Source organism: Thunnus maccoyii, chromosome 16, assembly GCF_910596095.1.
Source record: "Thunnus maccoyii chromosome 16, fThuMac1.1, whole genome shotgun sequence".
NCBI lineage: Eukaryota > Metazoa > Chordata > Actinopteri > Scombriformes > Scombridae > Thunnus > Thunnus maccoyii.
Window position 1 is genome coordinate 431866 of NC_056548.1, and position 15619 is coordinate 447484.

The following is a 15619-nucleotide window of genomic DNA, read 5'->3' on the forward strand; positions in this document are numbered from 1 at the left end:
CTGTGATCACACTGAAGGTACAAACGGACTCGAACCAGAGAAAGTTCTCAGATTACACATAAACACTGATCAGCTGATCAGCTGCAACACACCGACGCCTTCACGCAATCAGAACCTCGAACGACAGGAACGCACAGCCAGTTCTGGTTCCAACTGGTTCCAACAGGTTCTAACAGGTTCCAACTGGTTCTAACAGGTTTCAACTGGTTCTAACAGGTTCCAACGGGTTCTAACTGGTTCTAACAGGTTCTAACTGGTTCTAGCAGCAGATGTTTCCAGCTGATCATCAGACAGGAAGTCACTTTAACACTTAACACACATCCAGTTTTTGTCCGTTCAGCAGGTTTGTGTTGTGCTAATGGCTGCACCACCAGCTGGACAAAGCAGGGAACTGTTCCAGAGCCCCCAGAGGACCCCCAGAGGACCCGAGGGCCCCCGGTGTCCTGTGTGGCAGTTAGTTTATTATAAATTGATTTCATATATTTTTGATAGTGAATGTGCAGTTCTAACTAAAAGCTTTGGGTGTTTAGTGGAGCTGCTACTAATCATCAACCTCATTATTGATTCATCTGCTGAATATTCTTTCAGTTAATTGATTGTCGATCTATAAAACATCAGGAAGTAGTCGTCACTGTAAAGTAACAACAGAAACTGGATCCACTGAATAACAACCTGAACAATGGATCAATTATCAGATTAGTTGATTGATTTTCTGTGGATCAATTCTTGTTTGAGCCTTTGAACAAACAACAAACTGACGGACCTTCGACTCTTCTTCACGTTCCTTTAAATCAAACAGATGAATGTTGATCTCAGCTGGTTTCTGCAGCAACAGGCGGCCATCTTTGATTTCCACTCGCAGTGTTTCTACCTTTAAACTTGATGATGATGATGATGATGATGATGATGATGAACACTGATGCAAACCAGTTGCTGTTGTTACTGGTTTATAAACGGAACCAGCAGGGATCAGTTCTGACAGGCCTCACTTACTTACTTGGTGGATTTTTCCGGATCTTTCAGGCACTTTTAAGGCCTTCATCAGCTCAGATCCACACAACAACTAAAGCATCTTCATGATGTCTGAGTGGCTCCATGTAATGATGAAGGCCATGAGAGGTGGCTGAAAGCTCTGGGTGAGTGGACCTTTATTGTTCTACTATGAGTGTGTTTGAAGTTTTGGTTTGATTCAAAGGCTTTTTGATCTTTTCATTGATTAATAACTTCTGATCGGATCATGTGATCAGATGTTTATGTTCACTCATCGCAGCGTTTCTAATCAAGCAAACCAAACTTTCAGCTTTTTAAAATGTTTGATCATAAACTGAATATCTGACAAAACAAGATATTTAAAGACTCATCTGGAGAAAACTTCAGATTAAAGGATCATTCTGCTCCAAAGTAACAGTGAACTGATCTACTGACAGCTGTTGAGTTTGTATTCAAACTCCTGATGATGAAGGATCATGTGACCAGTAATCAGATCTATCAGCTGGTCAGTAGATCAGTTCGTTGTTGGTTTGGATCCAAACATGATTGATCCTTTAAACTGTGATCTCGTTCCAGACGTCACGCTGTGATGCTGAACGAGCCCGAAATCAATGTGCTGATATGTTTAATTATGTGTTTGTTATAATATTTAGAGCAGAAACAAGTAACTGATTGATTGGTTTATTTGGAGAACTGGCAACATTTTTAATGATTGATTAACGATCAGAAACACAATAATCAATTAGCAATTATTCTCATTTGGTTCCAAATGTGAATAATTGCTGTTTGTTTGTTGTCTTGAAGTTTTTAATGAAAATAAACAGAAACAAACTAATCAGCAGACGACTCGTTAAGTTTCATCAACGGCGTCGCCTGAACACGTTCGTTATTTCACTACATGGTGCCTTTTACTCAGTAAATTGTGTTTAATACATACATGATGTGCAGAGAGTGGGAGAAACGGGGGGGGGGGGGCACCGGGGGCCCGCAGCACATTTGTCGGCCCCGGGGCCCCCCCAGCGGGTTAACGTGGCCCTGAACGCTGCTGCACATACAGCTGACACTGAATCTGTTCATAACTGTTTCATTCCACTGGAAACTGGTGTCTGATCACTGAGTTTGATACTAAATGTGATGTAATGATGTCTTTTATTGATCCGTATTAACTGGAACATGTTGGTGATGTCTGACTGTAGATCTGGATTAACTTCACCCTCATGTCAGGATATCAAGGGACAGTTTGTTTTAATGTATCTGATGTTTTTTATGTAGCAGATCAAACCCTCAATTTATTCACCAACAAACTTGAAGCTGATGTCTTCCTGTCGTCATGTCCTTACCTGTTTGTCTACCACTGAGTTTTAATGAATAAAGTGTTATTTGTGTCGCTGTGATTTCTCTCTGCGTTCTTTAATCCGCTGCAGAGGACGACGACCTGCAAAACAACACACGGTTCACTAGTGAACACAAAGAAACAGGACAGAGTGTTAATACACAACTTACAATTCATAGTCCGCCATTCAAACACCAGTATTATCAGCAAAGTAAAAGTACTCAGTATGCAGAGAACTGATGCATTTGTTGAAGTTGTATTTGTGTTCTCTTAATCTATAACTAATGATATTCTATAAAGATTTAAAACAAGTTCTGTGTGTAAATTCTCCGTCTACAAAGCTCCCAGTGACTCCAGCAGAAACACAGTAGAGTAGTGCAGTAAAAGTATAAAGTTACAAAAATGGAAATACTGAAGTACAAGATCCTCAAACCGTCCAGTACCGTTACGCCATCTTTATAATAATTTATGCCACCATCTTTAAACTGTATATTTTCATAATAGATCTCAATCTTTAACCAAATTATCTCATTAACTGGATATTTAATAACACTGGAAGGCTTCAAAATACTTCAATGCTTAGTCACTGTTTCACTGCTGGAAAGTAACTCAATACATTTACTGTAGTACAGTTTTGAGGTACTTGTACTTTACTTGAGTATTTCCATGTGATGCTACTTTCTACATGTCAGAGGGAAATATTGTACTTTCTACTCCACTACATTTATTTGACAGCTTTAGTTACTTTTCAGATGAAGATTTGACACAATGGATAACATAACAAGCTTTTAAAATACAACACATTGTTAAAGATGAAACCAGTGGTTTCCAACCTTTTTGTCTTTTGACGTCTTACAAAAAGCAGTGTGTAGTCGGGGTCACATTTCACATGTCTATGAGTTGTTAACAGCTCCACCAAATAGTGATTTTTCCCTCTAAACTTCTCACATGCTTTCATTTCAATAAATGTTCAAATGATCCAATATTTCAGCAAAAATCAAAGATTAGAGAAAAAGTCCAAAAACTGAAAACAGATTTGTGTATCAGAACTTTGTTTTTTCTTCTTTCCTCTCCCATTAATCATCTCACCACCCCTCAGATTTATCTGCTGACCCTTTGGAGGGGCCCGACCCCTAGGTTGGGAACCACTGGACTAAACTAGCTAACTGTATATAAAGTAGTGTAAACTAGCTCCACCTCCAGCAGCTACAACAGTAACATGCTGCTCTAACACTGATGCTTCACTATTAATAATCTAATGATGTCATATATAATAATATATCAGTCAGAGGGACCAAACCACTACTTTTACTGCAATACTTTAACTACATCAAGCTCATAATACTTATGTACTTTTACTGCAATACTTTAACTACATCAAGCTCATAATACTTATGTACTTTTACTGCAATACTTTAACTACATCAAGCTCATAATACTTATGTACTTTTACTGCAATACTTTAACTACATCAAGCTCATAATACTTATGTACTTTTACTGCAATACTTTAACTACATCAAGCTCATAATACTGATGTACTTTTACTGCAATACTTTAACTACATCAAGCTCATAATACTGATGTACTTGTACTAGAGTATTTTTACTTTGCTGTTTTGGTACTTTTACTGCAGTAAAGTATCTCAGTACTTCTTCCACTGTCGTGTTTCTATCGAGGCTTTAAGTCGTTTTACTTTATTCTTATTTCGGTATTTTGCAGCTTTTCTGTTTCCTCTTGAATTCCGGAGACAAAGTGCGTCAACACGACATGTCGTCCAACCAAACAGCTTTTTTTCTCCTTACAGTCAAGATGGACTCTGTTTGAAGAACAGTCCTGCATGTGACACGGTGCGGCCAGCAGTCATCACTAGTTAACGTTATGTGGCTGTTTAACAAAATGACAAGTGCCGTTTATTTACACACATGATTAAGAGCTCAGTTAAAGATCTCCTGAGGTCACCTGGCTAACTGTCCGTGTCTCTGCTGTTAGCCGTCTGTTAGCCTGGAAGCTAACCTGCTCATGGTGTTGATTTACCTGCTTCTGCAGTCGGACCGAGGACAACGTGAAGGTGGCGGATGACAAATTATGGTAACACGAACACATTCAAACAGTCCAAAAAATGTGAAATATGTGAGGATAACATAGCACCCCATCAGTTCATTTAACCTACAGCGCATGCGCCATTGTGCCGTAGTCCGCGCCCCTTCAGCAAAATCGTGCACGCGCACTTTATATTTAAACAAACGGGCGGTTTCACGGTTTAATTCTTACTTTAATCTCAACAATAATACTGAAGTTATATCGATTATCCGCAACTATTAAATAAGATAAAATATCAGGATCTGTTTGAGGTGAAAATCATGTAATTCCAGCAGCGAGTCTGATGTTTTTGTACGAATCTAACTGGTTTTATTCTGTCTGGATTCCTCTCTGCTGACTCGTGGCTTTACGTAATAAATGTTTAGCTTCATGTAATTATGCTGGCTGTAGTTTAAACATCTGTAACACCGGACAGCAGCTCCATCATGGCTGAAGAAGCTGTTTCGTTCTGTGTTTCTTCTCCGCGGTTTGTGTAAATCCGTCGTTCAAGCTTCACATTCAAACACTATTATTATCCAAAGTGGGCCTGAACGGAGACGTCACCCGCAGAAACGCCGACATGTGCAGCAGCTTTGTATCTTCAGACGAACTGTTCGGTTTAAAAGGGGGAAACAACATGGAGTCGCTGCTGCGGAACAATTTACAGCCAAACATGAAGGCTGAAACACGGATAATGATGTCTAACACACCGCCGTCCTCCATTACAGCCCATATAAACCAGCTGGTACCGAAGCGACACATTCACAACCAGTGTTAACCCTTTCCTAACCACAGCGGGTCAAACAACAGACTCATTTTCATTTTATTTCGTCCTGAACTGTGATCGATCCGCATCGATCACTAGTTAAACTCCACCAGCTACGTATGGAGCCTGAACCAGGAAATGGTTTCCATAGTTAACCGGAGCTTTTGATCAGAAACCCCGGCTGTTACTGGAGACATTCCCACCAGTTTCCCGACATTTAGTCCACACTAATCACTAACTTTAATCGGTTAACTGTAAGCCACATCCGGGCAGATGTGACCCAGCAGCCCGTCTGTCTGTTCGGTTCGTGTTGTCTGTCGGCCAGTTTCACATCCGCACACAGTCCGACAGGTAAAGGTGAATCTGCAGGATAGAAGGCTTCATTCAACCGTCCCGAAGCTCCTTGTCGGCGGGTAACGGACAGAGGATCCTCCGGTGTCGTTGCTCGGAGCCGCCGGGGCTCATTTTAAACCAGGTGGCGGCAGCAAGATGGCGTCCGAGGCTGCGCAGTGCTGGGGAGGACGGGGCGGACGATGACGTCACATAGCCTGGACACCGCATGCCGTCTTCCCCCCGCAGTTAGAAAAGATCCACGGTGTCGATGAGGCCTATACGGCGGAAAAACAGACGGTAACGCTCGGATTTATGTTGTAACGTCGAAATACTCGATCTGCTCGAGCACGCAGAAGGTAATCCGCGTGTCGGGATCCGAGCACGTGGCTGGGGGGGTCGGTGCAGACGAGGGAAGCCATTACTCAGGCCTGCTGCTGGTAGCTGTATTCTCTGTTCATCACTGTTAATGCCATGTATCCAAAGTTAAACACAGTGAGGTGAAACTACTCAGGAATGTTTACTGATTGTTACAAGGTCAGTTTTCAGTAACTCATCTCAACTCATTTTAGTTTCCGTTAAGCTAAGTTTACACGCTGCTGGGAACATGCAGATCAGTTATGAAAGCATTAGTGAGGGATGCTAGGCATATAAAGTCAACTTCTGCAATATCTGCATTGCAGCAGGGACACAGCGGGTAATTGATTTTGTTATTGGTTTACCCCTGAACAGACTCCCACTGGGTGCGTTGGGGCCGGTGCGGTGTGTTGTGGTGATACTCAAGTCGTCATCTTGAGGAATTTACTGTCTGATAATTAGTCTGAAAACCAGGCAGTCAATTAAACTAAAGATGTATGTAATAGACAGTACACCATATTAAAACAGAAAAGAAATAGTGCATGTTGAACTGTGGTAATGTAGCGCTGGGCTGTTAGCGATTATAAGTTCAGAAGGTTCAGTGAAGTTGAAATAGGCTATATTTTAACGTGTATTTCTGGCTTTATTCTATATTTTTCTTATTATCAAATCTCATGTACAGAGCCAAACCCACCGTGTGTTAGCGCATCCATCAACACTTTCTGACTTCCATATTCTATAGCTCCAATCCCACTGGTTCATATTGAAGACATAAATATAGACAAACAAATATAGAGTTCCATGTTTGACAAAAATGCCCAGTAATTACCTAAAACAGCTGACCACTCTATTTTTAACCAATAGGAGGAAATAGTGCATTTCTTGGAGACTATTTTCTGCAGCGGATGAATCCACATTTGGTAGTGAGTATTTCTGGCAGCAGGACTTGAGGACTGAGTCAAAATAAACTTCAGTGTGTTCATGGTGACAAAGGAACATGTCACCCAGAGCAGCGGTGTGGCTCACTGATGCATTTTTAACAACGGAGGTCTAGGGCACAGAGGAATAAGATATATCACAATACATGCTAGTAGATCAATTCAATGTTGGTTTGGATCTGCGCGTGGCGTTTGTTGACAGGAAGAAAAATCTAGAATATAGGATCATACAGGATGGGTTCAGGCACAGTATTGAATCCTAAAAATATGCTTTGGGTCGCGGTCTCATGCATGTAGCATGAGCGAAACGGCAGCTGTATTGATCAAAATAGAGGTTACATCAGGCGCATATGAGATGGATGACTGAAAATGTGTCTGAAATGCCTCCTGTGTAGACACGCGGTTACACTTATACTCTGTGTTGTGTGCTACCAATAGCAAAATATATGTAGAAGAAACACTTTTTCCAGCACTTAAAACTGCATTGAATGAATTTGGCCACTAGGGGAGCTAATGACTAAATCAAACTCACAGCAAGACCCTGATGACCAGCTTATCATGTGCTAATGGCTAACATGTTGGCTAACAGTTGCCCACGAACACATATAGCAGAAACTGCTGCATGGATTTATGTGTAATTGAGCCCCTTTCTGACCTGTTCTTCATGATGTAAAAGTTTAACATGTTGGTCTGTTAGTGTGTGAAACAGCCCCACGGTCACTTTTAGTTAAGTCACATACCAACACATTAATGTAAAGGCTACAGTAGCATATGGTTAAATACATGCAGGTGCTTCTTTTCTGCCTTTTTAAGAGCACTGTAATAAGTGTGTCATTTAATAATTTATCCAATTATTTAAATTATGAAGTTTAAAACCTACAAAGAGAATGTCTGATCGGTGTATATAAATGTGCTTTCATTTAATTCCCTGTGTGACACTAGATAAAAGAGAAAAAAAAACTCTCAGTAAAACTCAATAATCCAAAAGACAAGCAGAAGAATGATATATAATAAACAATGTCAATGATAACAGGTTTTCCCTGGATTGGATCGTTTGTGTGTACCTCTAGGGTGTCATGCACAGAAACGAAAAAAATCACAATCTGACAGATGAAAGTGTCCATAGGGATTTAAACTGTACAGTAAGATGGAACAAAAAGTTGAAAAAATAAAGGTTGTTACAAATGATGGTGTTGATTTTTTAGATCTGGGATGATATGCTCATCTCCCGATTCGATACTGTCATGATACTTGGGTGCCGATTTGATTCCAAATCGATTCTCTATTCAAAACAGATTGTCGACTGAATAAATAGAAAAGGGGGCACTATTTTCAGTCTCTTGTTCCAGTATACTGTGTGCCAAATCATTCACCAGTGTCCTTATTCCACTCAAATACAATATGAAACACAACTGGCAGATAAGATAAATGGTCCGCAGCCATTTTATTTTAATGAATGAATTTGAAAGTGTGGTATAATTTTAAAGACTTGTGATGTGCTGAAGGAAACAAAATGCAATGCAAAATGATGACTATTAATATAAGCTTTAAGCAGAAGTATGTTGAATAGTTATTATTATGAAGCATTATACCAGTCATATTATGTGTACACCTCACAAAATCTGGTGATTAATATAAAGGCACGTAATATGTTGAAGATAATCACACTCAGTGCACTTGATGAAATTCTAAGTGTGTTTGTATTAAATTTCATTATTTTTTAAAAATAACCTCAAGAAAGAATTAGGAAATAAGGCTGAAAAAAGGCAAGCATAACTTAAAAAATTAAGGCCAAAAGGAAGGATATGGAAATAATAGTGTAAAATAAACCTGAACAGCCTTTAAAAGATAAAAGGAGATGTATCTGGACATGTCTGGATAAACTAAACATGCCCAAACATGTCCAGGCCTACCTAAAACCTATCCTGGGATTTCAGGCCTAAAATAGCTGATGTAAAGAATTTTCTAATTGTTTAATTGGCCAGTATGAAGTGGTAGGACAAGAGGCGTGACCTATGCAAGCCAAACAGTATAAAAGAAGGAGCACTGGCCCTTACAACTCAGTGTTTTTGGTGAACCTTGTGTGCACTTCAAACTGCTCTCCTTTATCGCCGGTATTAAAGAACATTTTGCTGCTCTGACTCCTCATGATTTTTTGGACACCAAAGAGAAGTTTCTCTTGAGCTGATTTGGAACATCTGCAGAAACTTCTTCTACCTGAGGTCCAGAGATTTATTAAGACAAGAGGAGGAGTGCTCCAATGTGTTATTAACCTCATGTCTCCAGCAGTGGAAAAACAACGCTGTCCAACACGCTGAGCGGCCGCAGGTTTTCTGAGGTGAAAGAGACTGAGCACCAAGTTATTTGAGAGAGTTGGTTTAAGTTGTTAAATGCTGCACTGTTTGTTGGTCATCAGGTCTCATTTGTTACTGCTGGATTTCTCTGCTCTGCTCCACTAATGTTAGTCTCTGTATGACAGTGTAGAAAGTTCACAATATACAATATACATTGTTCTTGTAAAGGTCATTATTTGGTCATTAAATCAAGATAACTTTAAAGTGTGTGCGCTGTTGACTGTCCGGGTGCTCCAATACCCTCGCAGTTGTGTTCCGCCTTTTTTGTTACGTCAACATCACTTGCAGAAATTTTCAACAAAGGTGGCCCGCCTTTGAGTTAGATAAGCAAGGAAAACCCTGGATAAGAAATTCCATTAGTGGATCTACAGAGCTGATTACACTTGTGAGAAGCAGTCATTCAACTGTTCAACTTCATGTCATTATTTTCCATCTCAGGTGGTGTTATGTAGGAACAAGATATTGTGTGAGCAGCAGTTGAGCTCCATAACAGTCCTGTCATGTTTGAATAAAACCACTATGAAACTTTACCGGTACATGAAGCCAGAAAAGTTTGAATGAAGTTTGAAGTCTGTTTTGTATCAACCAGTAGAGTGTCAGTACAATATCCGGGCAAGATGCGGCTTGTATGAGTTTGATATGAGTGAGTCAACCATACAGACAGGCCTGAATGGAGCACACCGTATGGTTGAGACCCAGGGAATCACCAATACAAGTAGCACTTTTCCACTACAGACAGTAGGGCTGGGTGTCAGCCCTTTTTTGATATGAACCAAAATGTCTGCCCAACACGGAGTATCAAAAACTGTCAAGGACAGAAAGCTGGCATCAGGTGCTGGGACAGTAACTAACATTGTCTTTTATTACATTCTTGTATGACTATTTGTGTTTAGACAACATAAGGAACGACCACTATGAATAAAAGAATGACATTTTGGCCCCTAATGAAAAGTAATGGATGTTTATTATTCTTTTTTTTCAGGATGCCGGCTTGAACGACTGTACAGATGTATAAACAGCGGGATCCTCCTGCCCTTTAGATGTCGAGGACCTGTTCATGGCTTCTAAGAAGAAGCAGAAAGGAATGGTGTTCCATCAGGAAGGGGCAACCACCCCTGCAGCAGCGCCTGCACCCAACCATCCACCTGCACACTTGGTTGCCCTGAAACCAGGGAAGGCAAGCGAAGGCGGCATGGAACAAGGCACTAATATAACCAGTGAAGAGGCAGACATGGGTAAACCCATCATGTACCCAACTAGGGAAGTCCTCAGGATGTCTGGTGGACTTCCTGTTATGAAACATCCCGCCAGTTCCAGTTCTCAGTCAGACAACCTGTCACCTGATAGCATCTGCAAGGGAATCAAAGTGACTTTGGACAACAACAGCATGTGGAACGAGTTCTTCAGATGCAAGACTGAGATGATTCTCACTAAACAAGGCAGCAGGATGTTCCCCTACTGCCGTTTTCGCATCTCTGGCTTACAGCCGTCCAAGAAGTACTGTTTGATCATGGACATTCAACCTGTAGACAACAGTCGTTACAAGTGGACCGGCAAGTGCTGGCAAGTTTGTGGAAAGGCAGAGTGTCATGTGAAGAGTCAGCCATTTGCTCATCCAGAGTCCCCGTCAGCAGGTCAACACTGGATGCAGAATCCAGTGTCCTTCTACAAACTGAAGCTAACAAGCAACATCTCAGACCAAGAGGGGAACACTGTCCTGCATCCAATGCACCGCTACCTGCCACGACTGCACCTGGCCCAAACTGACAAAGCTGCTAAAGACATAAAGCTAAATGGTTCCAACGTTGTCACATTTACTTTCCCACAGACTGAGTTTATGGCAGTCACTGCTTACCAGAACTCACGGTTTGCTCAGCTGAAAGTCGACTATAACCCATTTACTAAAGGACTCAAGGAAGATGGCTCCAGTTCATGGGGCCTGAAACTGAAATCAAATACCAACAAAGACTCTCACAAAGATGAAGGCGCAACAACAAATGAGCAACATCCTGTGAAGAAGAGCTTGAAGTCTTTGCTTGCAAACCATAAACCTAGAAGCTCAAAAGTAGTTGATTCAAAACCTTCAGCATCAGGTGACCTCCAGAAAAATTCCACTACGAACAAAGATCAACCAGCTGCCAAGGTTACAGGGGAAAGTTCATGGTAAGAGTTCGCAGTGAAGATGGCAGGTTCTTCAAGTTCTTTCTCTCAAACATCAAGTCTGCAAGAGAGAACAAGAATGAAGACCAACTTCTGTAGAATATCCATCAATATACTTAAGAGAAATACTTTTTTAAATGTGGCAGTGTTTGATAACATTGTTTCATGGCCCAAGTGCATCTGTTGTGCCTCATTTAGTCTTTACCAATTGTGACTACACATCTATATCTTAGACATTTTACTCAATTTATACCCTTTTGCACTTTTGTTTTCACATGGATTTGGATTCAGCCAGTTATCTTTGTATATCCTTACTGTTACTTTAGTTCTGACATCAAACATTAGCCAGATACATGAAGATTGGCTATGACAGGTATGTGTGGGTTATGGATGTCAGTTTCGGTTAATTTTGCTTTTGATTGCCTGACACCCATTAACAGGTAACTAACTGTTAATTTTTAAGAAAAGTTGTGATATAGCTTTTGTTTGTGAGAGCTGTTCAGCAGTCGGTGGTCAGAGCTAGCTTGTCTGGCCTGGTTAGCTTGACTTTTTGCTCATCCTTCTTTACCTCAAAGTGTTTTCAATGGGTTTGGGCACAGTAGCTCTCAATGGCATAATGTACTTTGGCTTAGCTCTTTCATTCCTTCACCCTCTACTACACTGATTGGCAGCATATCAGTCACAATCATTTGGCACACCAACTGGGTGATGGTTAACACCTACATTGATATTACAGATAGCTGTAGGATTACCATGCTAGGCTAACAGTCAATCAGCTGTGTGACTTTAAATCCGCACCATGTAGTCTTCCAGAGCGCTCAAACATTGTAAACACACCTGTCACCTGCCCAGCACGGTGCTGTTAACATCGCAGCTACACCTTATTTTTATACAGTCTATGGGCTATACACAGCATGGCATGGCTATGCTAATGATGCTAGACATGCTAACTATCTGCTATATGCCGTGCAGGCTCGTAAAATGGATCCGTTATGTCTCTTTGTCTCTGCGGGTTGGTGCTCCTGTTAGTATTGGAGCCTCTGTGTGAGACGCTTCGGTCGGTAAATGTGTTTTAAAACTTATCTCGGGTTGAGCTCACTTTTAGTTCTGCAAGGCACTGAAATTTGGCACCAATTGATGTAACGTGAATAACGGGAAGTAACGAGTTCAGTACCGAGCCCTAGTATGAAAATTAACCTATAGACTGACATGCATAACAGTTCCAAAATATTCTCGGTGGTTAACCGATTAACGGTTTACTGTTGGCATCCCTAATGTGGGTATAAAGTATCTGTCAATGTCAATATTCATGTTCGTAACCTGTGGTACTGTTCCTAATGAGTAAAAGTTACAGATAATATGTACTAGTTTACTACATTATACCATGATATGCCACTGTAAATAATACTGTTATCACTAATGTGATGTTTTTATTGTTTGGTTTCCTTCAGCAGCAACTCAAGTCCACCCCAGAAGTTAATTTCTGAACTAATTCGGGAGGCTCATGTTTCACTGCAAAGATGCAACCTGGAGCAGCTGAGCATCAGTAACGACACCTCTCACAAAGCCAAGCGAACCAACACTAAAACCGCAGCCTTGAAAGGCGATGGACAAGATGTTCCTAATAGGGACAGTACATCCTCTAAAACACACAGTGAAACATCACCTGTAAAAGAAGGTGAAACTGTCGTAACAAAGAATAAGGTTAAGGAGGACAAGCACCTCTTGAATTCACTGAACTGCAAGGACACAATTAGGACAGACTGCAGTGAGATCAATAATAAATCATCAGTGGCGGCTGGTGCTGCTCCATCAGTGTCCCAGAATGTTTCTGTGGACCATAAACCCAAGTCTGAAGCTCAAACAGAGGTGAATGTAAAGCAGCATAAACGTCCAGCACCTCTGCCCTTACCAGCCCTCGCTCTTTTTTTGAAGCAGCATTCAACAAAATCCAAGAAGGTAAAGAGCAAACCAGAGTCTCCTCCCCCAGCACTCCCACCTGAATCCCTGCCAGAAACACCAGGTTCTGCTGCAGCTTCTGCATGTCCGCCTCCTGATTACACCAACAATGCAACTGGTCCCCCAAAGGATCCCAGTGGTGATATCGCAAAACCAAACAACCAGGCTTCTGACTCTAATGGTGCAGATCTCCATCCAGACAAAATGGATTTGAATGTCCCTGGACAAGCAGTTGAAATGACTCATCAGCTTTCCAGTCCATCATGTCAGGATGTGGGGGCCACCGCAGACCTGAAGGGACCAAGAACTGATAATTCTGTGGCCTCAGTTACAGTTCCTGAAAGTTCAGGCCCACAGCCAACATTACCACATGGTACACCAGTGTTACCCAACTCAAATCAGCCATTTTGTACCCTTGGGAAATCAATGTCCGCCATGTCCTCAACTCTTGCTACCTCTTCTGCATCTTCCATTTTGTCACCACCCATTGACACAGTATTACCTGTCCTGAACACTCCCCAAACACCAACCCTTACTGAGTCTTCCACACTACCTTCAGACTCCAAGTCATCTGACGCCTTGCTTCCTGACCCCAAGTGTTCACCTTTTGGCTTTGAGCCTTTGTCACCCACAAACTCATCGGAGCCATTACCTTCGCTACCTGCTGTGATAGCTTTAGAACTCGACTCCACTCCTTCTGAACCAACTCCAGCAGTGGTACCTCCTGAAGAGTTACCGCTCAATGAAGACTCTGCCGAATCTGTGTTTAAATGGCATACTGTATTACCTGCTCCTGAGCCGTACACAGACCCTTCATTTACAACTTTTCAGCCAACACCACAGACTCTTCCGTTAGCATCTGTTGCAGCACCTTTGTTGCCTTCCCAGTCTCCTGCCCACCCTGCATCACAGACTATTGACAACACTATATCCACGCCTCCCCCTGATCCTACTCCATCATTTCAAGAGAACGAACAGTCACTACCATTCCCAGCAGAGCTGTCTCCCCTCGCTCTTCAGTTGCCGCTGTCTCCAACCTTTTCTTCATTGGATGGAGATGCTTTGTCACCCACGCCTTCAATCGCTGACCTCGTGCACTTTTTCTCCACCGATGATGACCTTGGGATGGAGGTGGAGTTTCCAAACACAGAGGCAGTGCCAGTTCCCTGTCCACCTCCTAGTACAGTAGAAGCTAATGCACATGATCTTCCTCAGCAAGTGCAACCAATCCCAGCCCCCAAACCCTGTAAACGCAAGAAGAAGTCCTGGCGGCGAAAGGTGGCCAAGACAGATGTGGATCAGACAATGGATGACTCCACCTACACTAGCATGCAGCCTAGCCTGGAGGAAGTGGAGGAACAGTTATTTATCTCGTTCACATCAAAGGTAAATCTGTTATAAGGCACAATTTTTTGTTAATAGCACATCGCATTTCCTAGGATTTTTGCATTTTCTGTAGTTTTTGATGAAGGGAACTAAAAACCCAAAACACACCACCAACATCTGACTTGTGTCAGAGCAGTCCATATTTTATTCAGAGGTCAAAACTAGTAGGAGTGTGTCACAAAAGAGCCAGTGATTTATTTAGCAGCATTGATACTGATTGCCCATCCCAGAAAATAAAAAATAAAAAGTGAAAATAGAATACATAGAAACATACGATGGACGATAAAAACCCACTGAAAGATAATGTAAAATAAGTAAAAATTAAGTTAAAAATAGAATGCATACGTGCGAAGCAGAGTGCCAAAAGAATTTCAGGATGTATCAGGAAAGTCGTAGCTTGTTAAAGGCTAAAGTGAGGAGATACAAAATATTAAGTGAGCTGGCTTCCCTGACATCTATCAGTAGTGTGTTCCGTAGTTTTGTGTTTGTGTTTTAAGTCAAATCGCTTGAAATGAAGTATAAATGAGTTTTTCTGCATCTTTTTAATTTATAAATTGTCGTACTTTAGCTGTTTCTAAGATGGAAAAATTATGTTTTCATCACCTTGTTAATGTGGAACCTGAAGTTTAGATCTTAAGATAAAACAATACCAAGACGTGTAACCTCAGATTTAATCCAGGGAGTTAATTTCCCCAGATTATTGTACAGCTTTTCTCTTTTTGTTTTGGGGCTGACTAGTAGAACTTCAGTTTTTTCCTCATTTTACTTAAAGGAATTATTGCTCATTCATTTATTTATTGCCAGAAGACAGGTAGTAATGGAGTTTATAGCTGCAGCATCATTTCGTTCAGCAGAGATGTACAGTGGTGTGTCATCAGCGTAACTATGGAAACACAGGCCCTGTTTACACCTGGTATGAACATGCGTCTCCACATGCGTCCTTAGTGACCACTTGTGATCGGATC

General features: G+C 41.4%; 2 protein-coding genes across 2 annotated transcripts in view; both read left to right on the forward strand.

Annotated features, from left to right (window-relative positions):
• Nucleotides 1-2384, forward strand: part of tyro3 (TYRO3 protein tyrosine kinase) — a 28251-nt gene extending 25867 nt beyond the window's left edge. The window contains exon 16 of the mRNA XM_042388872.1: nt 1-2384. This exon is cut by the window's left edge and continues 559 nt beyond it. The gene's annotated coding sequence lies outside the window, so the exon portion shown is untranslated.
• A 1544-nt stretch (nt 2385-3928) lies between these two features.
• mgaa (MAX dimerization protein MGA a) overlaps nt 3929-15619 on the forward strand; it is a 43755-nt gene continuing 32064 nt past the window's right edge. Inside the window, 3 exon segments of the mRNA XM_042388873.1 lie at nt 3929-4413; nt 10132-11312; nt 12761-14654. Of these exon segments, the coding sequence (XP_042244807.1) occupies nt 10207-11312; nt 12761-14654 (3000 nt within the window). The 5' untranslated portion in view covers nt 3929-4413; nt 10132-10206.